Raw genomic sequence first — 23,230 nt, forward strand, 5'->3', positions numbered from 1 at the left:
TGGTAACGTCCTCAAAAAATTCTACCAAATTAGTCAGACACGACCTACCCTTTATGAACCCATGCTGCGTCTACCCAGTGGGACAATTTCCCTCCAGGTGCCCCGCTTTTTCCTCCTTAATGATAGATTCCAGCATTTTCCCTACAACCAAAGTTAAGCTTACCGGCCTATAATTACCCACTTTCTGCCGAACTCCTTTTTTAAACAGTGGTGTCATGTTTGCTACTTTCAAATCCTCTGGGACCACTCCAGAATCTAGTGAATTTTGATAAATTATCACTAGTGCGTTTACAATTTCCCTAGCCATCTCTTTTAACACTCTGGGATGCATCCCATCAGGGCCAGGAGACTTGTCTACCTTTAGCCCCATTAGCTTGCCCAAAACTGCCTCCTTAGTGATTACAATCATCTCAAGGTCCTCACCTATCATATCTTTATTTCCATCAGTCACTGGCATGTTATTTGTGTCTTCCACTGTGAAGACTGACCCAAAAAACCTGTTCAGCTCCTCAGCCATTTCCCCGTCTCCTATTATTAAATCTCCCTTCTCATCTTCCAAAGGACCAATATTTACCTTAGCCACTCTTCTTTGTCTTATATATTTGTAGAAGCTTTTACTATCTGCTTTTATGTTCTGAGCAAGTTTACTTTCATAGTCTACCTTACTCTTCTTTATAGCTTTTTTAGTAGCTTTCTGTTGTCCCCTAAAGACTTCCCAGTCCTCTAGTCTCCCACTAATTTTTTGCCACTTTGCATGTTTTTTCCTTCAATTTGATAATCTCCCTCACCTCCTTAGATATCCACGGTCGATTTTTCCCCTTTCTACCGTCTTTCTTTTTTGTCGGTATGAACCTTTCCTGAACACTGTGAAAGATCGCTCGGAAGGTTCTCCACTGTTCCTCAACTGCTTCACCAGGAAGTCTTTGCTCCCAGTCTACCTCAGCTAGTTCTTCTCTCATCCCATTGTAATCGCCTTTGTTTAAGCACAAAACACTAGTGTTTGATTTTACCTTGTCATCCTCCAACTGTATTTTAAATTCCACCATATTGTGGTCGCTCCTTCCAAGAGGATCCCGAACTATGAGATCATTAATCAATCCTGCCTCATTACACAGGACCAGATCTAGGACCGCTTGTTCTCTTGTAGGTTCCATTACATACTGTTCCAGGAAATTATCCCGGACACATTCTATAAACTCCTCCTCAAGGCTGCCTTTACCAACCTGGTTAAACCAATCGACATGCAGATTAAAATCTCCCATGATAACCGCTGTTCCATTTCTACATGCATCCGTTATTTCTTTGCTTATTGCCTGCCCTACCATCCTGTTACTATTTGGTGGCCTATAGACTACTCCTATCAGTGACCTTTTCGCCTTACTATTCCTGATTTCCACCCAAATTGATTCAACCTTGTCCTCCATAGCACCAATATCATCCCTTACTATTGCCCGGATGCCATCCTTAAAGAACAAAGCCACACCACCGCCCTTACCGTCCATTCTATCCTTTCGTATAGTCTGATACCCTTGGATATTTAACTCGCAGTCGTGACCATCTTCTAACCATGTTTCAGTAATGGCCACTAAATCATAGTCATTCACGATGATTTGCGCCATCAACTCATTCACCTTATTCCGTATACTACGAGCATATGAGGAGATACGCAGAGGCCCCTGTGGAGGGATTACTTGGGGAAAGGCGACGTCTCCAGACGGAGTTTGATCTGCTGGCCACAGGGAAGGCAGAGGCACAGTGGAGGAAGGCGCAAGGGGCGACCTACGAGTATGGGGAGAAGGCGAGTCGGATGCTGGCACACCAGCTCCATAAGAGGATGGCAGCGAGGGAAATAGGGGGAGTCAAGGATGGAAAGGGAGTCACAGTGCGGAGTGCGACGAAAATAAACGAGGCATTCAAGGCCTTCTATGAGGAGCTGTACAGATCCCAGCCCCCAGCGGGGGAAGAGGGCATGAGACGATTCCTACACCAATTGAGATTCCCGAGGGTGGAGGAGCAAGAGGTGGCTGGTTTGGGGGCACCAATTGGGTTGGAGGAGCTGAGCAAGGGTTTGGGGAGTATACAGGCAGGGAAGTCCCTGGATGGGTTCCCGGTGGAGTTCTACAGGAAGTACGTAGACCTGTTGGCCCCGCTACTAGTGAGGACCTTTAATGAGGCAAGGGAGGAAGGGACCCTGCTCCCGACAATGTCGGAGGCGACGATTTCTTTGATCCTAAAGCGGGACAAGGACCCACTGCAATGTGGATCATACAGGCCGATCTCGCTCTTCAACGTGGATGCTAAGTTGCTGGCAAAAGTGCTGGCTACGAGAATTGAGGACTGTGTCCCGGGGGTGATCCACGAGGACCAGACAGGATTTGTAAAGGGCAGGCAACTAAACACCAATGTGCGGCAGCTCTTAAACGTGATAATGATGCCATCGGTGGAGGAAGAGGCGGAGATAGTGGCAGCTATGGACGCGGAGAAGGCCTTTGACTGAGTAGAGTGGGAGTACCTCTGGGAAGTGCTGCGTAGGTTTGGGTTCGGGGGAGGGTTTATTAGTTGGGTTAAGCTCCTTTACAGAGCCCCGGTGGCGAGTGTGGTGACGAATCGGCGGAGGTCGGAGTATTTTCGGCTGTACCGTGGGACGAGGCAGGGGTGCCCCCTGTTGTTTGCATTGGCGATTGAACCCTTGGCCATATCATTGAGGGAGTCTAGGAAATGGAGGGGGGTAGTCCGAGGGGGAGAAGAGCATCGAGTATCGCTTTATGCGGATGACCTGTTGCTGTATGTGGCGGATCCAGTGGAGGGGATGGTGGAGGTCATGCAGACTTTAAGGGAGTTTGGGGATTTTTAGGGCTATAAGCTCAATGTAGGGAAGAGTGAGCTTTTTGTAGTACAGGCAAGGGGCCAAGAAAGGGGGATAGGCGATCTACCGCTGAGGAGGGCGGAGGGGAGCTTTCGGTACCTGGGGATCCAGATAGCCAGGAGTTGGGGGCCCGACATAAACTGAATCTGACGAGGTTGGTGGAGCAGATGGAGGAGGACTTCAAAAGATGGGACATGTTACCGCTCTCGCTAGCGGGTAGAGTGCAGTCGGTCAAAATGGTGGTGCTTCCAAGGTTTCTTTTTGCATTTCAGTGCCTTCCCATCGTGATCACCAAGGCCTTTTTCAGGAGAGTAGGCAGGAGTATTATGGGGTTTGTGTGGGCGAATAGGAGCCCGAGGGTAAGGAGAGGGTTTCTGGAACGCAGTAGGGACCGAGGAGGGTTGGCGCTGCCGAACCTAGGGAGCTACTACTGGGCAGTAAATGTGGCGATGATCCGTAAGTGGGTGATGGAGGGAGAGGGGGCGGCATGGAAGAGGTTGGAGATGGCGTCCTGTAAAGGAACTAGCCTGGGGGCGCTGGTGACGGCACCGCTGCCGCTCTCGCCGTCAAAGTACACCAAAAGTCCGGTGGTGGCAGCAACGCTAAAGATCTGGGGCCAGTGGAGACGGCACAGGGGTGCAATGGGAGCCTCGGTGTGGTCCCCGACCAAGGGTAACCACCGGTTTGTCCCGGGGAGGATGGACGGGGGGTTTCAGAGCTGGCATCGGGCGTGGATTAGAAGAATGGGGGACCTGTTCATTGATGGGATGTTTGCGAGCCTAGGGGCACTAGAGGAGAAGTTTGAGATACCCCCGGGAAATGCTTTTAGATACATGCAGGTGAGGGCGTTTGTGAGGCGGCAACTGAGAGAATTCCCGTTGCTCCCGGCACAGGAAATTCAAGACGGTGATCTCGGGTGTATGGGTCGGGGCGGGCAAGATGTCGGCAATATACCAGGAGATGAAAGAAGAGGGGGAAGCGCTGGTAGAGGAGCTGAAGGGTAAATGGGAAGAGGAGCTGGGGGAGGAGATTGAGGAGGGGTTATGGGCTGATGCCCTAGGTAGGGTTAATTCCTCCTCCTCGTGTGCCAGGCTCAGCCTGATACAATTTAAGGTGGTTCACAGAGCGCACTTGACGGGGGCGAGGTTGAGTAGGTTTTCTGGGGTAGAGGACAGATGTGGAAGGTGCTCAGAGAGTCCGGCGAACCATGTCCATATGTTTTGGTCATGCCCGGCACTGGAGGGGTTCTGGAGAGGAGTGGTGGGAACAATATCTCAGGTGGTGAAAGTCCGGGTCAAGCTAAGCTGGGGGCTAGCAATATTTGGAGTAGTGGACGAGCCAGGAGTGCAGGAGGCAAAAGAGGCCGGCATTCTGGCCTTTGCGTCCCGAGTAGCCCGGCAAAGGATCTTGTTAATGTGGAAGGAGGCGAAGCCGCCCCAGCGTGGAGGCCTGGACAAACGACATGGCTGGGTTCATTAAGCTGGAGAGGATAAAGTTTGCCTTGAGAGGGTCTGCGCAGGGGTTCTACAGGCGGTGGCAACCGTTCCTCGACTATCTCGCGGAGCGTTAGAGTAAGGTCGGTCAGCAGCAGCAGGAACCCGGGGGGTGGGGTGGGGGGGAGAGAGAGAGAGAGAGAGAGGGAGGGGGGTTTGCCTATGGGCTGTTTGAGCAAGAGAACACATGAAAGATTTGGGAAACTGGCATGTACGGGAGGGAGCCAGTGTACAAAGCTCTGTAACATCGTTTTACCATGTATATATCTTGCTATGTGCGTTTTCTTTCTATTTTGTTACAAGGGGGGTGGGTTATTGTTTGTAAGGGTGAAAAATTGTGTTAAAAAACTTTAATAAATATATTTTTAAAAAAGACCCCATCTCCTGTTGACTTTTATACTATTACTCTTAAAAAGTTTGAGCCGAGACATCAAAAAATGTAATTACCTGTTCTACATATGACTGCAGCAAGCATGGAAATCAAATTCCTCTGGAATATACAGTCAGCAAGAACTGTTTTACCAAGTCAGAGAGAGATCGGAACGATATACTAAAAGGCTGCAGGAGCCATTTGTTTCCCTCCCTTGGAGCTATTGAGCATAGATATTGCAGAGTAACCACCCTAAGAGGAGGAATCTACTGCAAACCAGTCTTTTAGGGATAAAACATGTATATCTGCTCTATACAGCTACATCCAGGAAAACTGAACAGAATTGGCCACAACTTTGAATTACCACATCGAGGCCAAAGTACCAGTTGACCATATATTTCTTTGATCGTTTATTTTCACAAACTATAGTCTATCCGCATATTCTATCTTGTGTGTGTGTCTGCGTGTGAGGCCCAGGGAATGTGTGTGTGAGAGGTGTGAATGAGGGTCACCAGGGTCATGAGTGATATAGTAGGACTCCTGCCATATTGGCAAAGGGCATTTTCACTATAACCACAACTGAACCCCGTTACAACTGGACCTGGAGTGGTAAATTAAAGTAGTAAATTTTGACTCCTTCTCACTTCATTGCAACAGTATACATAGCAGGAACGGGTTGGCAGGCTAGGTCTCTTCGCTCGAAAATGTTTGGTTGAGGGGTGACTTGATAGAGGTCTTGAAAATTATGCAAGGCTTTGATAGAGTGGATACAAAGAGAACATTTCCTTTTGTGGGTAAGAGCATAACTAGAGGCCATCAATAAGATTGTCACCAAGAAATTCAATAGAGAATTCAGAAAAAACTTCAACCACAAAATGGTAAAAATGTGGAGTGCTTGAAACGAATAGTATGGATATATTTATGGGGAAACTAGGCAAGCAATGAGGGAGAAGGGAACGGATGGTTGCAATGGTAGATTTAGATGAGAAAAGATGGGAGAAGGCTCGAGTGGAGCATAAACACAGGCATGGATTGATTGGGCCAAATACACTATGCAATCCTATGTAGTGGGGACATGCTCAGATTATACCAAATATTGACAGGCAGGACATTAGTTGAATCCTTTTGTTAAGATAGTCACACACTTTTTTGTATTTAAATCAGAGTCCCAAACATTCTTTGCACATTTAAAAATCAAATCTTTAATGACAACATTCTGTTAAGAAAATAGAATTGTCTATCGAGTGAGTGTTTAGTAAATCTAGTCATGAACTCTGATTGCAATGAAAGCATAAAGTCTGTAATGCCAAAAACCTGATAATACAAAAAGAAAAGTACAAAATTTATTATTATATGGCTTCTTTGTCCTGCTATAGTTGGAAGACCACAGGAGCAAGTGATAATTTACAAACTTGTAACATGAGCTGCGTAATAAATCCAGGGTGGCTCCGATGCATCCAGAATTTTTTTGTAGTTTTGAATTTGTGTAATATACATTGCAGCTCTGCAAACCTTTGCTGATTCTGGATTTTTTTCCTTTACTATTAAACACGCACCAAGTCCAGATTTGTCTGCCAGCATTATAAACACTAGGGTTGATAGATTTGAACGCAGACAGAATAATTTGCACCAAGCTGCACACAAAACCAAGATGGTTCATAAACGCAAATGGTGCATCACAACAGAGTGCAACAACTTACATTTTGAATGTTCTTGGTATTATTAAGGATTTAAAAAAAGTTCCTACAGGTTTAGCACCTTTGCAACTATTTTGGGCCAATTTACGTAGGAAAGTAAAGTACAAATTCCCATTGGAAATAAACAATTTCTTGAAAACTTTAGGTAGAAAATATTAAATTTGTAATGATTCACGCAGAATGTTTAGAAGCTGGCATTGAAATGAATTGAGCTGCCTGCTGATACAGATGCATTTAGAATTATAATGATCAGTAACTCAAATAAATGCTGTCAAGTCAACTGATTTAGAAACTGATCGACTATCTGCATTACTGTTACTCTCTTAAAACAAAAAACAAAACAGATAAAAAAAGGTATGAAATCTCGGATTAGCGTCAGACATACCAAGAAAAGTGCACACACCCTTTTGGCATAAGTGTTAATATACAGTAGACACCCACCTTAATGTTGGAAGTTTAAATATTTTGTGCGTATTTACAAGGATTAGTTTGCAAAGTGCAATTCAAAGCAGCAAGGTCTAACAAATCTTTTTATAGCTACTTTCATCTGTGAATACCATATGTACATACTATACATGCGCTGTACATTCAATATTCTCAAACTGGTGATACAGTTTACATGTTTAATAAATCTATATGCACGAGTTGAAAAATAACCGAAGCATTTCCATAAAAATGGAACTGTACAAGTCAAACATTTTCGAGCAACATATATCAAATGGGTGAGGTTGAACTCCATCTGCAAGCGGCCTCTATGATAACAGATCCCATCTTAGCAGTGTCCTGATGTCTAAAATTCTGAATCTACATCACCCTAATCACAGAGGAAAAAAAGTCGCACACTTAAGTGTGAGGACTGATAGTTCTCATGAAAGGAAATGGGGGAGAGGTTTCTACCTTCAGGAGTGATTGTGAACAAGTTCATATCGCGCCAGCCCTTGAAAGCTGCAGGAATTCCAAAGACACTCAGTACAAAGCTCATCTCCTTTCTATCACACATACTATCTTCAATGTAGATCAACAGTTAATGCTGCATCTTGCACTCCTGGTATCTTTGTTTGCGTACACAACGAGGACACGATAGGACCCCATCCTTGCAAACCTTGTGGAAGACAGTCCTGCACTCTTTGCATCTGAGGAGTGAAAGGAGAAGTTAGGTCATTTGTGGGGCTGTCAACTAATTGCAATTAGCTTTTTATTGTTTTTCCAGACTGATGTTTTTAAACACCGAAATCAGAAGTTATAGAAATAAAACTGGAGAGGGGAACTGATATCCATCAGGGCACATAAAGGAAAGCAGGAGGGTAAGGAAAGGGAGTGAATGCTGAAAGAACTTTTGAGGGTGGACAGGCAATATGCGGAGGCACCGGAGGAGGGACTGTATAGGGAAAGACAAAGGCTACACGTAGAATTAGACCTGTTGCCCACGGGTAATACAGAGGCACAATGGAGGAGGGCACAGGGTGTACAGTATGAGTATGGAGAGAAGGCGAGTTGGTTACTGGCCCACCAACTGAGGAAGAGGGGAGCAGCGAGGGAGATAGGGGGGGTGAGAGATGAGGAGGGAGAGATGGAACGGGGAGCGGACAGAGTGAACGGGGTGTTCAAGGCATTCTATGAAAGGTTATATAAGGCTCAGCCCCCGGAAGGGAAGGAGAGAATGATGTGTTTCTTGGATCAGCTGGAATTCCCTAAGGTGGAGGAGCAGGAGACAGCGGGACTGGGAGCACAGATTGAGATGGAGGAGGTGGTGAAAGGGATTGGGAGCATGCAGGCGGGGAAGGCCCCGGGACCAGACGGATTCCCGGTGGAATTTTATAGGAAGTATATGGACTTGCTGGCCCCGCTTTTGACGAGAACCTTTAATGAGGCTAGGGAAAGGGGGCAGCTGCCCCCGACTATGTCGGAGGCAACGATATCTCTCCTTTTAAAGAAGGAAAAAGACCCGCTGTAATGCGGGTCCTACAGGCCCATTTCCCTTTTAAATGTAGATGCTAAGATTCTGGCCAAGGTGATGGCGACGAGGATAGAGGACTGTGTCCCGGGGGTGGTCCACGAGGACTAAACCGGGTTCGTGAAGGGGAGACAGCTGAACACGAACATACTGAGGTTGCTAGGGGTAATGATGATGCCCCCGCCAGAGGGGGAGGCGGAGATAGTGGTGGCGATGGATGCCGAGAAAGCATTCGATAGAGTGGAGTGGCATTATCTGTGGGAGGTACTGAGGAGATTTGGTTTTGGAGAAGGGTATATCGGATGGGTACAGCTGCTGTATAGGGCCCCGGTGGCGAGTGTGGTCACGAATAGACAGAGGTCTGATTACTTCCGTCTTCATAGGGCGACGAGGCAGGGGTGTCCCCTGTCTCCGTTACTGTTTGCATTGGCGATTGAGCCCCTGGCCATGGCACTGAGGGGCTCCAGGAAGTGGAGGGGAGTGCTTAGGGGAGGAGAAGAACACCGGGTATCTCAGTATGCAGATGATTTATTGCTGTATGTTGCGGACCCAGTGTAGGGGATGCCAGAGATAATGCAGATACTTAGGGAGTTTGGGGATTTTTCGGGGTACAAATTGAACATGGGGAAAAGTGAGTTGTTTGTGGTGCATCCGGGGGAGGAGAGCAGGGGAATAGACGATTTACCGCTGAGGAAGGTAACAAGAGATTTCCGGTACTTAGGGATTCAGATAGCCAGGAATTGGGGAACCTTACACCGGCTTAATTTAACACGATTGGTGGAACAAATGGAGGACGATTTTAAGAGATGGGACATGGTGTCCCTGTCACTGGCAGGTAGAGTGCAGGCGGTTAAAATGGTAGTCCTCCCGAGATTCCTCTTTGTGTTTCAGTGCCTCCCGGTGATGGTCACGAAGGCTTTTTTCAAGAGAATTGAGAAAGGTGTTATGAGCTTTGTGTGGGCCGGGAAGACCCCGAGAGTGAGGAGGGGGTTCTTGCAGCGCAGTAGGGATAGGGGGGGCCTGGCACTACCGAGCCTAAGTGATTATTACTGGGCCGCCAATATCTCAATGGTGTGTAAGTGGATGGGAGAAGGGGAGGGAGCGGCGTGGAAGAGATTGGAGATGGCGTCCTGCAAGGGGACCAGCCTACAAGCAATGGTGACGGCGCCGTTGCCGTTCTCCCCGAAGAAATACACCACAAGCCCAGTGGTGGTGGCAACATTAAAAATTTGGGGGCAGTGGAGACGGCATAGGGGAAGGACGGGAGCCTCGGTGCGGTCCCCGATAAGAAATAACCATAGGTTTGTCCGGGGGACAATGGATGGGGGATTTGGAGCATGGCAAAGAGCTGGGGTAGTGCAACTGAGAGATCTGTTCGTAGATGGGACGTTTGCGAGTCTGGGAGCGCTGACGGAAAAATATGGGTTACCCCAAGGGAATGCATTTTGGTACATGCAACTGAGGGCTTTTGCGAGGCAACAGGTGAGGGAATTCCCGCAGCTCCCGACGCAGGAGGTGCAGGATAGAGTGATCTCAGAGACATGGGTGGGGGATGGTAGGGTGTCGGATATATACAGGGAAATGAGGGACGAGGGGGAGATCATGGTAGATGAGCTGAAAGGGAAATGGGAAGAGGAGCTGGGGGAAGAGATTGAGGAGGGGCTGTGGGCTGATGCCCTACGTAGGGTAAACTCATCGTCCTCGTGTGCCAGGCTAAGCCTGATACAATTCAAGGTTCAACACAGGGCGCATATGACTGGAGCACGGCTCAGTAAATTTCTCGGGGTAGAGGATAGGTGTGGGAGATGCTCGAGCAGCCCAGCGAACCACACCCACATGTTCTGGTCATGGCCGGCACTACAGGGGTTCTGGGTGGGGGTGGCGAAGGTGCTTTCGAAGGTGGTAGGGGTCCGGGTCGAGCCAAGCTGGGGGTTGGCTATATTCGGGGTTGCAGAAGAGCCGGGAGTGCAGGAGGCGAAAGAGGCTGATGTTTTGGCCTTTGCGTCCCTAGTCGCCCGGCAAAGGATATTGCTTATGTGGAAGGAAGCCAAACCCCCGGGCGTGGAGACCTGGATAAATGACATGGTAGGGTTTATAAAACTAGAACAGATAAAGTTCGCATTAAGGGGTTCAGCTCAAGGGTTCACCAGGCGGTGGCAACCATTCATTGACTACCTCACAGAACGATAGAGGGAATGGGAAGGCAACAGCAGCAACCCGGGGGGGAGACCCGGGCGGGTTCTCAGGGATATCTCTGCATATGTATAGATATTTGTATTAGGTAATGTATATTGGATTGTTGGATTGTATTTTTGGAGAGTTATTATTTTTGATAAGGCAGTTGCCATTTAGTTTTTTGTTTATATATTATTTATTTATTTGTTAAAAACTGGCCACTGTTATTTATATTGCTTTATTGTTGTTAAAAAGGAAAAACTTTGTATTGTTATGTTTGGCCACAAAAATTTGAATAAAATATATATATTTTTTTTAAATGAAATAAAACTGGAATTAAAATATGAAAAAGGATCCCTGATGTTCCATACTTTATTTCTAAACACCACTAAAGCTTCTTTTGGCTTCAAATATTAAGTTATTCAGCCTCAGACACTACTGCTTCCCAGGTGGGGTGGGGAGACAGTAGCTAAAAGAGCAATGGTGCTTGCCACTGGTGTTTGGCAGAGAGGTGTATTTCTGGTCAGCTGACGAGACAAAGACACTAGCTTTATTTAGTTGGGGTAGAGAAGGGCAAAAAGCCATCCTTAAAAATGTGAAGATTAAAATTGTGAAGTAGATCAAAGCTGAGTGAGAAATCATGATTAAAGTGGATTTTAAAAAAAGTAAATTCAGAGTACCCAATTATTTTTTTTCCAATTAAGGAGCAATTTATGACCAATCCACCTACCCTGCACATCTATGGGTTGTGGGGGTGAGAACCACGCAGACACGGGAAGAATGTGCAAAATTCACACGGACAGTGACCCGGGGCCGGGATCGAACCTGGGTCATAGAATCATAGGCTTTACAATGCAGAAGGTCCTCGGCTAAAGTGGATTTAATATTCAACAGAATGTAAATGAATCGAAAAACCCACATCAAATCAAAATATTCTAGCGTGAAGTGTTAAAAATAACGGATTTGTAAATGTGATGTAATATTTTATAAATTGCATGTTTTATTTGACAGAAAAACCAGTATTCACTGAAAAAAAAAGAGTTCAAATGTTATAGAAGTACACTTCACAATAAAGTGTCTGAGTTTTTCTATACAAAGGAGAAGGAATGGCATTGCACAGCATGTGGTTGAATATTTATCTGAGCATATAGATAGTTTGAAGCACACAATTTTAAAACATACACGTCTCTGGGACTTGGGTTCAGATTGAACTCAAATTGATGGAATGCAAGTCTGTTTGTAAAGATGTTGAGGGAAATTATATTTCCAATCTATTTATTATTAGGTATAGGTTCAGAGCTCAAAACTAGCCCAAATTGAGCACTCATGTAGAAAAGTTGCACTCGAGAAAACATTGCGAAAATGTGGCAATTGGGCAACAGAGGGGAGTGTTTGAGAGAACGGGACTAAAGTAAACTGAAGAGAACAGACGTGTATTCTGCCATTAATTGCACTGCGCATTGACTTGGCACTGCCTCGAAGCCAGTGTGTGTTGAAACAGACGTCATCTGAAATCCACCTATGGGCCCCAGTGGACTGGTTTATCCCAATCCTCGATACTAACAGGCGAACACAGACTAGAAAGACGGCCAGAACACTTTAACCACCTCCTCAATCGGCCTTCACCCATCTGTGAAGAAACAATCAATAGGTTGCCACAGGTTACCATCAACTGCTTTCTTAATAATTCTCCCATGTTATTAGAACCAATGAGCGGAATCAACTTCCTATCTAGTGACAAAGGTGCTTTGACAAAAAGTCATCCAGACTCAAAGTTTTTAGCTCCCTTATTTTGCCAGAGATACTGTCAGACCTGCTGAGAATGTTCAGTATTTTCTGTTTTTGTTTCAGATTCCAGCATCCACAGTAATTTACTTTTATCCAATGACTACAAGTCTAACCTGTGCAACCTTTCCTCATAAGACAACCCGCCCACTCCAAGTATTAGTCCAGTAAACATTCTCTGAACTGCTTCTAATGCATTTATATTTTGTCTTAAATGTGGGGGGCAAAACTGTACACAGTACTCCAGATGTCGTCCCACGAGTGTCCTGTACAACTGAAGCATAACATCCCTACTTTTGTAACCAATTCCCCTCACAGCAATAATTTACTTTTATCCAATAACTAAGAGCCTAACCTGTCCAACTTTTCCTCATAAGTCAACCCGCCCACTCCAGGTATTAGTCCAGGAAACATTCTCTGAAGAAGCATTTACATCTTTATATTTCTTGCTATAATTCTTTCGTACTCTAATTTTTCATTCCTCATTAATCTTTGTGTTATTCTTTTCTGCTCTTAATAATCTGTTCAATCTTCGGACCTACCACCCACTTTTGCTCAATTAAATGTTTTTTTAAGTTTGAAGTTGTCTTTAACTTTTTAGTTAACTATGGATGGTGGGTCCTCCCCTTGGAGTTTTTCTTTCTCATTGGAATATATCTATTCTTTGTATTCTGAAATGTCGCTTTATGTCTGTCACTACATCTCTATGATCAATCACTTAATCTCATTTGCCAGTTCACGTTAGCTAGCTCTGATTTCATGCCCTCATAATTGCCTCCAATTTTAAAATACTAATCTTTGACACTTTTCTCTCGCTCTAACGGAATGTAAAATTCATCATGTTATGATCGCAGTTGCATAGTGATGCCTTTATTATGAGGTTATCAATTAATCCTATCTCGTTGCACAATACCAGGTCTCATAGAGCCTGGTGTAGCATGCCTGTCTACCTGGACAAGCGGAATGGAAATGGCCAATCTTGCGACAATCACAGACAAATCTTACTCCTCTCCATGGCTGGAAAAATCTTCACCAGAATCCTTCTGAACAGCTTAATGCAACATCTCAACCAGGATCTGCTGTCAGAGAAGTCAGTGTGGTTTCAGAAAAGGTTGACGAACCACTGATATGGTGTTTCCATGAGAAATACCAAGAACAGAACATGGATTGTGACACCACGTTTGTTGATCTGGCCAAGGCCTTTGCAGTCAGCCATTAGGGCCTTTGGAAGGTAATGGAGAAATTTGGCTGCCCTGAGAAATTCATCACGTGGTTTGACAGTTCTATATGCATGCATGCGCATCCTGGATGAAGGCGAGTCATCTGACCCACTGCCAATCACTGATAGAGCTCAACAGGGCCGCATGCTAAAACCAGCTCTCAGAGAGCATATTTTTCTCTGCAATGCTCTGATGCCTTCCAGGACGGTGATCTTGGCATTGATATCTCATGGATGGGAAGCTGCTCGATCTGAGATAATTCTAAGCAAATGCCAAGTACATCAAGAACATACTTCACAATTTCCTATTTGTAGACTGTGTACTAGCTGCCAGTCCAGAGTTGGACATGCAATGTGGCAATGACTTGCTTTCTAATGTATGCATCAAGTTTGGCCTTATGATCAGCACAAGGAAAACTGAAGTCATGTACTTGCCTGCTGCAGGAAAGCCTATCTTGAGCTCAAGGTTCCAATCCATGACCGGTCAGTCGTGGATAAGTTCACTTTATCTTCTCATCACACTCTCTCTCTCTCTCTCAAGCTGTCTGTATTGCTGACGAGACACTTACAACCATTGCCAAAGCTACTGTATCCTTTGGCAGACTTCGAACAGCAGTCTCGTGAAAAGAGGAGCATGTCTGTCTTCCAAAGTTAAAGTCTATATAGAGCCCACTGTACTCTACACATGCAAGACTTGGACTGATGCCAAGAAGCACAACCATTTTCAATGAAGATGCTTTCAAAAACTTCTGAAGATCAGGTGACAGGACAAAATATCAGGCATTGAGACGTTCCCCTGAGTTAGCATGCCAAGCATCCACACCACATCAAGACAGCGATTATGGAGTTGGGCTAGTCATGTAGCCTGAATGCCTGACATTCGCTTACTAAAGCGAATCTTCTATGAAGAGCTTGAGCGGGGTGCCCTCTCAAGATGGTCAATGGAAGTGCTACAAGACCACTTTGAAGACTTCATTTAAGAGCATTTATATCGGTTCAGAGTCCTGGGAGAAACTTCCTCGGGATTGCTGCACCTGACGTAGCCAGATATAAAATATTGTGGCTTCCTTTAAAAGCAAGGCCATTATCTGAGACACAAAGAAAAAAAACGCAACCAGTATCTCGTCCAAAGCTCACATGCGTTAACCTGCCCTATTTGCAGCAGAACGTTTCAGGCGCAGATTGGCCCGAGCATTCACCTGCGTTCCCACCTGAACCCTACCAAACACCCCATGAATAATAGCATTTACTTGATGAAGGGGAAAATTGTACAGGTATGTCCTGTCCACAAAATGTAGGGAAAATCTGATGAAGCCAATTACCCCCTCATCACTCTTCTCGCAATCATCAGCAAAATGATGAAAGGTATTGTCAACAGTTTGATCAAGCACCATTTACGCAACAATAACCTGTTCACTGTTGCTCAGATTAAGTTGCGCCAGGGCTACCCGGTTCCATGGTGTAAATAAACTTTTGTTTGCAAGTTCATAAACCTCCTGCCAATAATAATAATAATAATTGTTTATTGTCACACGTCGGCCTCAATGAAGTTACTGTGAAAAGCCCCTAGTCGCCACATTCCAGCGCCTGTTCGGGGAGGCCAGTAAGGGAATTGAATCCGCGCTGCTGGCCTTGTTCTGCATTACAAGCCAGCTGTTTAGCCCACTGTGCTGATTAGAAGCGTTCTGTGCAGGTTTCCAAATGTTCATACAGAAAGCAATTAGGATAATGCTTTATAACAAGAATGTTAAGAATATGTTTGCTTACCTTGAAGTTGATTCAAACTCAAAAGGAAAGATGATGTCATTGCTATTACAGAGTTGGCAGATGAAGCCACGCTGAGTGCAAAGGTCACACATATAGACATGATTAGTGGCATAGTGAATGGCGTGCTGCAAGAATGCTTCAAACACTCCTTGTGCTGTCTGCAAGATAAAAGGAACATTGGATGAACAGAACACTGAAATGCAAACATCTTTTTATTTGGGCACATCTTGGAGCAGTCTGATCGAAAAATGTAGTGAACACATTTGGCGACCGAAAAATGTTAATGATTCAGCTACAGCAAGAATTGCTGCTGCAGGGAGAGGATGGGTGAGTGAGTCAAAAAGAGATTGGCTGAGTGAGTGAGTGAGAGAGAGCATGGGCAAGTGAGTGAGTGAGAGAGAGGATGGGCAAGTGAGTGAGTGTGAAAGATGATGGGTGGGTGGTGAGTGAGTGAGTGTGAGCATGAGGATGGGGGGAGGGGTGAGAATGGGTGAGTGTGCGAGGAAGGGGAGAGGAGTGAGTGTGTGTGTGTGTGTGTATGAGAGAGAGAGAGACCGAGACAGAGAGCCATGTGTGAGATATAATATATATATATATATATATTTAAAATTTATATTCTACATACATATACATTATATATTCACAGCTGGACACAATCTCATCCTTTAACACCCTAATGGTCAGCATTGTTGATTACTCATTTTTAAAATGATTAATTTGTGTTTTTCTTTGATCAGCAAGTTCTATCTTTTCTTACATCAGCTTTTTATTTGAAATTCATGTTTAATGTTTTGCCAAATCTCATCTTCCATAATTGTGATCTTTTTTAACATTAAAAAATAAACTTTTGTAATAGACATTGAAAGTAATGCAGTACATAATAGAATATAACATGGAACATAGGTGGACCATGTTGTGAGGCAGTAATGAAGAAAAATTCAAATGCCAACTAGCTTTGCCTTGATTGTTTATCATCTGTATATGAAGCACAAGACCTGATTCTGTTCTGAAATCCAATTTAACTCATGCTTTATGAAATGAAATGAAAATCGCTTATTGTCACAAGTAGACTTCAAATGAAGTTACTGTGAAAAGCCCCTAGTCGCCACATTCCGGCGCCTGTTCGGGGAGGCTGTTACGGGAATTGAACCATGCTGCTGGCCTGCCTTGGTCTGCTTTCAAAGCCAGCGATTTAGCCCTGTGCTAATCAGCCCCTTATCTACTCAGGTCGATAGATTGAATGATTTGACTTTAGAAAATATTGCATGCTGTACAGTATAAATAAGTAGTTGGACAATATTAGGCACTAACCTGTCGAAGATCAGAAACACTGTATAGGTCAGGTGACTCCAGGAGATATTTTTTCTGCTCCAACCTGAAACAGGAGATAACAACAGTTTTCAAACAACTAACGTCAGAGTCCTTTGTATTGAAGAAACAAAAAAGTTTTTTTGTTTCGTCTGTGGCTACATTAATAGCTAGGGATAAATAATTTGCCAGGGCATTGGGGAGAGCTCCCCCACACTTGTTTGAAATAGTGCCATGGGATCTTTTACATCCTTCTGAGAGGACTGATGGGGCCTCAGTTTAATGCCTCATCTGACAGATGGTCCTCCAACAGTGCAGCATCTTGTCAGTACTATACTGGGGTCTGTCAAGCCTGGACTTTTGTGCTCAAGTTCTGGAGTAGAACTTGAACCCACAATCTTCGGTCTCTGAGAAGGATGCGACCAACCAAGCTACACTGGTACCAAGAAGTGAATGTACTTTGGAAAAACACTTGACAGGGTTATATCCCTCCATGAGCTTTTTCTTTTGAGGATGTTATATTGAGTATTTTGGTTAAGAATTGCAAAACATTAATCAGACTCTGGACAGTTTGCCATTTAGTCAGGAATAAAAGATCAACTCAGCAACACAAGATGGAAATTTTAAAAAAACCTCTATATTGTGTCTTGGATGTCTGCAGAATGTTCCAAAGTGCTTTACAGCCAATAGATTACTTTTAATTATGAAGCTGAATTACTTTGTTTTGTGAGCAACTGCAGCAGCAATTTGCATGCATCTAGGTCCCAACACTTGGACATGGATCAACTATATGGGGCGCGATTCTCCACTCCCACGCCGAAGTGGCTGTGCCGTCGTGAATGCGCCGCGTCATCTACGCCAGGCCTTGTCGCCCGCGTAAAAGTGGAGCCACATAGATGACGCGGCCGGCGCCGCATAATGGACGTCATCCGCGCATGAGCGGGTTGGCCGGCGCCAGCCTGCGCATGCGTGGGTGCCGTCCTGTCCAAATCCGCCCCGCAAGAAGATGGGGGATGGATCTTGCAGGGCCGCGGAAGGAAGGAGGTCCTCCTTCAGAGAGGACGGCCCGACGATCGGTGGGCACCGATCGCGGGCCACCCCACATTTCAAGTGAAGCCTGGTGCAGGATCCCCCCTCGCCCCCCCCCCACAGGCCGCCCCCCCAGCGTTCACGCACCGCCCACGACTGCAGCGACCAGGTGTGGCCGCCCCCGGGGGAACCCGCCGTTTTGGCCTGGCCGCTCAGCCCATCCGGGCCTCAGAATCGCGGGGGTGCCGGAGAATCGCCATTTTGGGTGTCTCCGGCGATTCTCCGGCCCGCAAAACTCGACCGGGCCGTTCCCGCCGCTTGGGAGAATCGCGGCGTCCCCGGAAATTTTGGCGGCCCAGGCGATTCTCCCAACCGGCGTGGGAGTGGAGAATCGCGCCCATGGTTTTCCTGATAATGGTTGTTGAATAAGTGTTGACTCCAATTCCAAAAGAAATCCACTGCTCTTCTTCGAATAGCAAAGGGATTCTTTGCATCAAGAGGCTTTTGATCTAACATTTCTGAAAGATGAGATCTGTGACAATGCTTTGTTCCTCAGTTGGACACTAAATAATGAATTTATTGCCAGCTTACAGAAACTTTCTTGAGCAGAGTTGAATTTAGGCAAACACATTTCCCCTTCAAGATAAGTAAAACCTATTGAATCAGATAATTATCAAATGCAAACACTCTGGTTTCATCAATTTCAGAAATTAGAACTGCAATGTTTTGTAATATATTGAGAAAGAAATGTCAATACATAAAACTAAAGTTATTTTACGTTCAAAGAAATACTCTTAACATGTGGGGAAGGTACTTTCAGGGTGATTTTCACATTAGTGGGCAAAAATTGGAATTCAAACACTGAGCAACTAGTGCATTGTAAACTAAAAACATTCACTGCTTACTTTTTATAAAACTCCTGGACTGCACCACTCCGACAAGTGAGAAGATAGTCTTCCAACAACTTCAACCGATCTCTGCTCCTGCGGGCCTGGGCCATTTGCTCAATATACTGGTTCAGACTTCCATTTACCACATTAATATCAATGAATGGTTCATTTTGGATCTGCTGTAGGAATTTTGCAGCCATATCAGAAACCTTTGTTGAAAAACAGAAAATGTTAACTCGAGTAAAGGCAGACATTTTTACCTTATTGTTCAGTATGCTAAAGCTTCATTTTCTCCAATAATGTCAGTGGCTTTTAGAGATTTTGCACCACATTATTATAGCGAAATTTCAAGTACTTTTAAATTACTTATACTATGGATGAAAGAGGTTTCTGAACTTTCTGGGAATGAGTGAGGAACTGATAAAGAAACATCAGTTTTCAAGTATCCGAACTGCTGAATGGAGAGATCGGTATCACTTAACCTTACTTTTAAAACATTTTTCATATAAGGCAGGCCACCAGTCTATCAGGGAAAGCACAGATGGAAAGAAAATAATCAATGCCTTGTCAGCCCAACTTCTTTCTTCTGCTGACAAAAAAAATACACGTTGTCTTTACCATGCTGCAAATCCTCAACAAGTGCTCCCATTGTCAGATTACTCAACCCTAAACTGGTGGGTTACCTACAGAGTGCACATTTTACACTGATCATCGGTCATGTAATGCAATTGCCCCACAAAACATAACTGGGTCCCATACCAACTCCTCTGGGTAGTTGCCATGCACACCCCACCCTACCTTTTGACCGCAAATACACAAAATCACTTGTATGTGCAGTGGGAGCAGTGCATTATCAAAGAAGCTAGAAACAAACACAACGGTTACTCACCCCTTTTTTCATCAGGTCCCAGTTATGGATCATTCTGGAAGGGATAATTATTAATGTATCCTGATGACACATCTCACAGTAGTAAAGGCCGGAATAGGCACAAAGCTTGGGTTTTCCAAAAGAAAATCCAATTTGTTGATGACATCCTTCAAAATAAAAACACAATAAAAAATAAACTGAAGATTATTTAGCCCATTTAAAAATAACTGAGACAGCACAATTGATAATTTTATAATACAACAGAAACATAGGAACATATTTCCCTGTTGCTGTGTCTGATGCTATTTGGTGGTCTGAGCACAGGGAATTCATGAAAGTCAAGTCGAATGCGTGTGCCTAACAGAGACTGTCCAATTTGACATCCTTTATTTTAATTGGATGGCATATGAGTGACTCCCAATCTGATTTGTGTTATTTGAATTCATCATTTGTACTTTTAAAACTCTATTAATCTATTCCCGACCACTTGAGCAAAGCCATGAAAAGTAAAGAGAAAATTAGAGTGTTCACTTTTCTTTTCCCAAGGTGGTTAACTATTGTGGTATGGAATTCCCATATGGCTGTGCTGGCTTCTTCAGCGCTCAAAACTGGCACAAAAGGTCACGCAATTTTAAGTGTAAATTATATTCTGTGCAATTCTGCTAGTGCAATATTTTGCACCAGAAGCTAGTGTCAACCAAGTCAGATTAGTCATCACTGCAAGATTCCATTAACTGCACTCATTTGCAGGCCTTCAGGAAAGCTCTAAAAATGAGCTATTGTCCTAAGGTGCCAAGATGCTAATAACTATGTTTCAACAACTTTTGAATACTTTCTTTTTATTTAAGTTCACTCACAGATTACAGTACACAAATATAACTAGGCAAATAGGTTTGTATTTTTTAACGTCATTTCAGTTAATCAGATTACTCAGAGGTACTGGGCAAGGCACCATTAAAAACACAGTTTATGGGGAACCATTTTCAGCTTGATCAATTAAATCAAGTCAATACTTCAAGGATATTTTGAAAGCAAAAATATTTTTAAAATTATGTTCTAAAACACTGTCCGATTACACTGGTTCATGGCAGATTTTACATTTAAGGATACGCAAATATTTTTCAGTGGAAATTCCAAGAAAAAGAAACTAGCACAACTTGGGATGCAATTTGCAGCCGGATCACCAAATGCACCTAAAGCTGAGAATCAACTCCAATGCTTCAATTTGAACGCCAACATGGAGGAGTCATTTGGATGATTTCCCTCAATAGATGCGCCGGCGAGGTCTTTTAAGTATTGTCACATAGCAACCATTGACAGGATGCGGTAACTCCATTTACATTTGGCAGGAATCTAATAACTACCTCGATTGACGCCATCTCACTACCCCCAGCCTCCTTTGGGAAGGACTCAGTAATGACAGACTCAGTAATCTAATATCTGAAACTGTCAGAGACTGGCTCCTAAAGAAACCTGGAAGGTAGTGTTGAATTCCTGACAGCCAGTTGGCAAAGGATGGAATAGGGCCCATCTTTACTCAGTTGAGATTTATTCACAGTGAAATATTAATTCAACACACTTCCCAGTGTCAGTAACTCTAACTTTATATGTGCTCAATCAACAACACAAAAAATGCCTTCCACCTTCATAGAGTTATCCACAATTGAGCAGAGTATTTCTTCTGTAGGAGTGTGCCTTGAATAGTAGTGCTTGGATTTCTCTCCCCATTCTCATAACATTTGGAGTATCTTCACTTTAACCTACACCAACCTATATCATGTGATAGCAAATGGCACCAATTGTATTTTCAAAAATATTTTATGCTCATCAAATAAGGGACATTAATACGGAGGAATGGAACACATCACTTTGGACACTAACCACAGCATCGGTCGCATGTCTGTTTTAAGCGGGTTTGGCAAGCAACGCTACAGTACCAGTGTGACATTTCTTTAATTTTCCACACTAATCATCATGTACCAAGAGCGAGATCTATAATTAGGGACAATTGTATTCAATGCTCATGAAGAACTGGACTGAGACTGACCAAATCCATCTCACATGGGACAGTTAGTAAACAGTGAAGACGTTTCATTCAATCAGCCTTGGCTGGATTTGAACCTTGGTCCTGGAAGTGAAAGGTTAGTGCCTAACCGTTTGGGCTATTCAGACCCTTTGAGAATTTACGTTTAGACCAAGGAGGGTAGAAATAGCATACCTGCGCATCGGAAATCTTGTGCATCCAGCCCTTTCTCTATGGGTACAGCAGTTAGGCATTGAAGCAGATCGCTGTGCTCCCCCAAGCCGAGCTCCACAAGGCGTTTCTCATTTTTCTCTATGCCCTCATTTGCTGCCAAGGCATCTTCTTCTGCTTCCAAGAAAGATGATAGAACTGCTCGAATAAGTTCACGCCATGATTTTGCCTCTGTCGCACTTTCTGCCTGAAGCCTCAGAGTGATGTTGGATGTAATTAATTTAAAGTAAGCCGGACCACCAAGTGCAGTATCAGGTATAACATCTTTAAATGTCTCAATTCTGTAGCTGCTGCAAAATATTTTTTGCTGCCCCTGAAACTGGAAATATTTCAGCGCTTCCAACGATAAAGAAAAGATATAGGGTGTCCAGTTTTTATCTGTTAATAGGTAAAGTACAGTTTCTTTAATAGCATCTAATTGTGGTTCTGCCTTAGTAACCCAATTAAACTCCTCCTGGAAGCCATTTTCTTTCTCATGGTTTGACTGTTCAGCAGATTGAGGGGCACAGAGCTCAGTCACATGATGTAGTTTCACGCTCACTGAATTCTCTTCATGCATTGCTTCCTGTTTTGGAGGTTGATGAGGCCGGCACTTTACTAAAGCTTCCCGAATCCGGTCAATCCAATCCTCCGCTTCATCTCGTGAGGGTGCACGCAGATACAGCCTCTTGCCAGCAAGAACTAACTCAAACCTTCCATCGCTGTGGGCCGATCCCACATGTTCACATCTTAATAAAGAGCAGTTGTCATAACAATTGCGGTCGTCATCATTCTGGTACAGTCGGAACTCAAATGGTGATAATTCACAGTAATACTCCTTCCAAATGCCAACATGGCCTCGTCTCTCTAAATTGCCCAATTTCAGAAGACCCCGGAATGGGTTTGAAATACCTGTTCAAAACACAGTAATTCCGATTAATAAATAGCACAAAATAAAATATTGTTAGGTTGCCAAATCTATTCTTAAAAATTAACGGTGACGTGGAACTATCACACTATGGGAGCCTACTTGGAGCTAGAATAATCCATTTTAATTATTCTGATGGTCTGGCAGATACATTTACTTCTTGATGCTGTGTTAAGCATGAAGGTTAGGAAGGGTCCAGGCTTCACAGATGACCATTATTGTCTTCTGTCACGGTGAATCTATTGATGCTACATGAGGACTTTGCTGATACATTAAACAGTCTTGCTGAGATTCACATTCAAGGCTTGCACACAGCTGGGGTATTGTAGGGCTGCTGATACTTGCAGAATCATAAGACAGTATGAATCAGCTGCGGTTCAGTGCTAGAGTCAGAAACCCATGGTTCAAGTTTAACTCCAGTCTTGAGGGCATAATCCAGGCTGACACATCAGTACCATACTGAGGGAGTGCTGCCAGATGTGATGTTAAATCAAGGGCTTGTCTAGCCACAAAGAGAAAGGTAAAAAAATGAATATCCCTTGTCAAGAAACATCAGGGGAGATTTCTCCAGTGCCCCATGTTCAACCACTGAAGCTTTTTCCAATTTTGTGTGCTAGATATTCTTACAGGTTCAGTGTTAATAATCAA

General features: G+C 44.2%; 1 protein-coding gene across 3 annotated transcripts in view; it reads right to left on the bottom strand.

The window, feature by feature from the left end:
* Positions 1-5,904: 5,904 nt before the first annotated feature.
* The window catches only part of plekhm1 (pleckstrin homology domain containing, family M (with RUN domain) member 1), a 73,489-nt gene continuing 56,163 nt past the window's right edge, over positions 5,905-23,230 (bottom strand). For all 3 annotated transcript variants that reach the window (XM_072487026.1, XM_072487027.1, XM_072487024.1), the window contains 6 exons: positions 21,640-22,566; positions 19,443-19,588; positions 18,569-18,762; positions 16,638-16,701; positions 15,327-15,484; positions 5,905-7,559 (listed from right to left, as the gene is read on the bottom strand). In XM_072487026.1, the coding sequence (XP_072343127.1) occupies positions 7,451-7,559; positions 15,327-15,484; positions 16,638-16,701; positions 18,569-18,762; positions 19,443-19,588; positions 21,640-22,566 (1,598 nt within the window). In that variant the 3' untranslated portion in view covers positions 5,905-7,450. The remainder of the gene's footprint in view (positions 7,560-15,326; positions 15,485-16,637; positions 16,702-18,568; positions 18,763-19,442; positions 19,589-21,639; positions 22,567-23,230) is intronic.

This window comes from Scyliorhinus torazame, chromosome 21, assembly GCF_047496885.1.
Source record: "Scyliorhinus torazame isolate Kashiwa2021f chromosome 21, sScyTor2.1, whole genome shotgun sequence".
In the NCBI taxonomy this organism is placed as follows: Eukaryota; Metazoa; Chordata; class Chondrichthyes; order Carcharhiniformes; family Scyliorhinidae; genus Scyliorhinus; species Scyliorhinus torazame.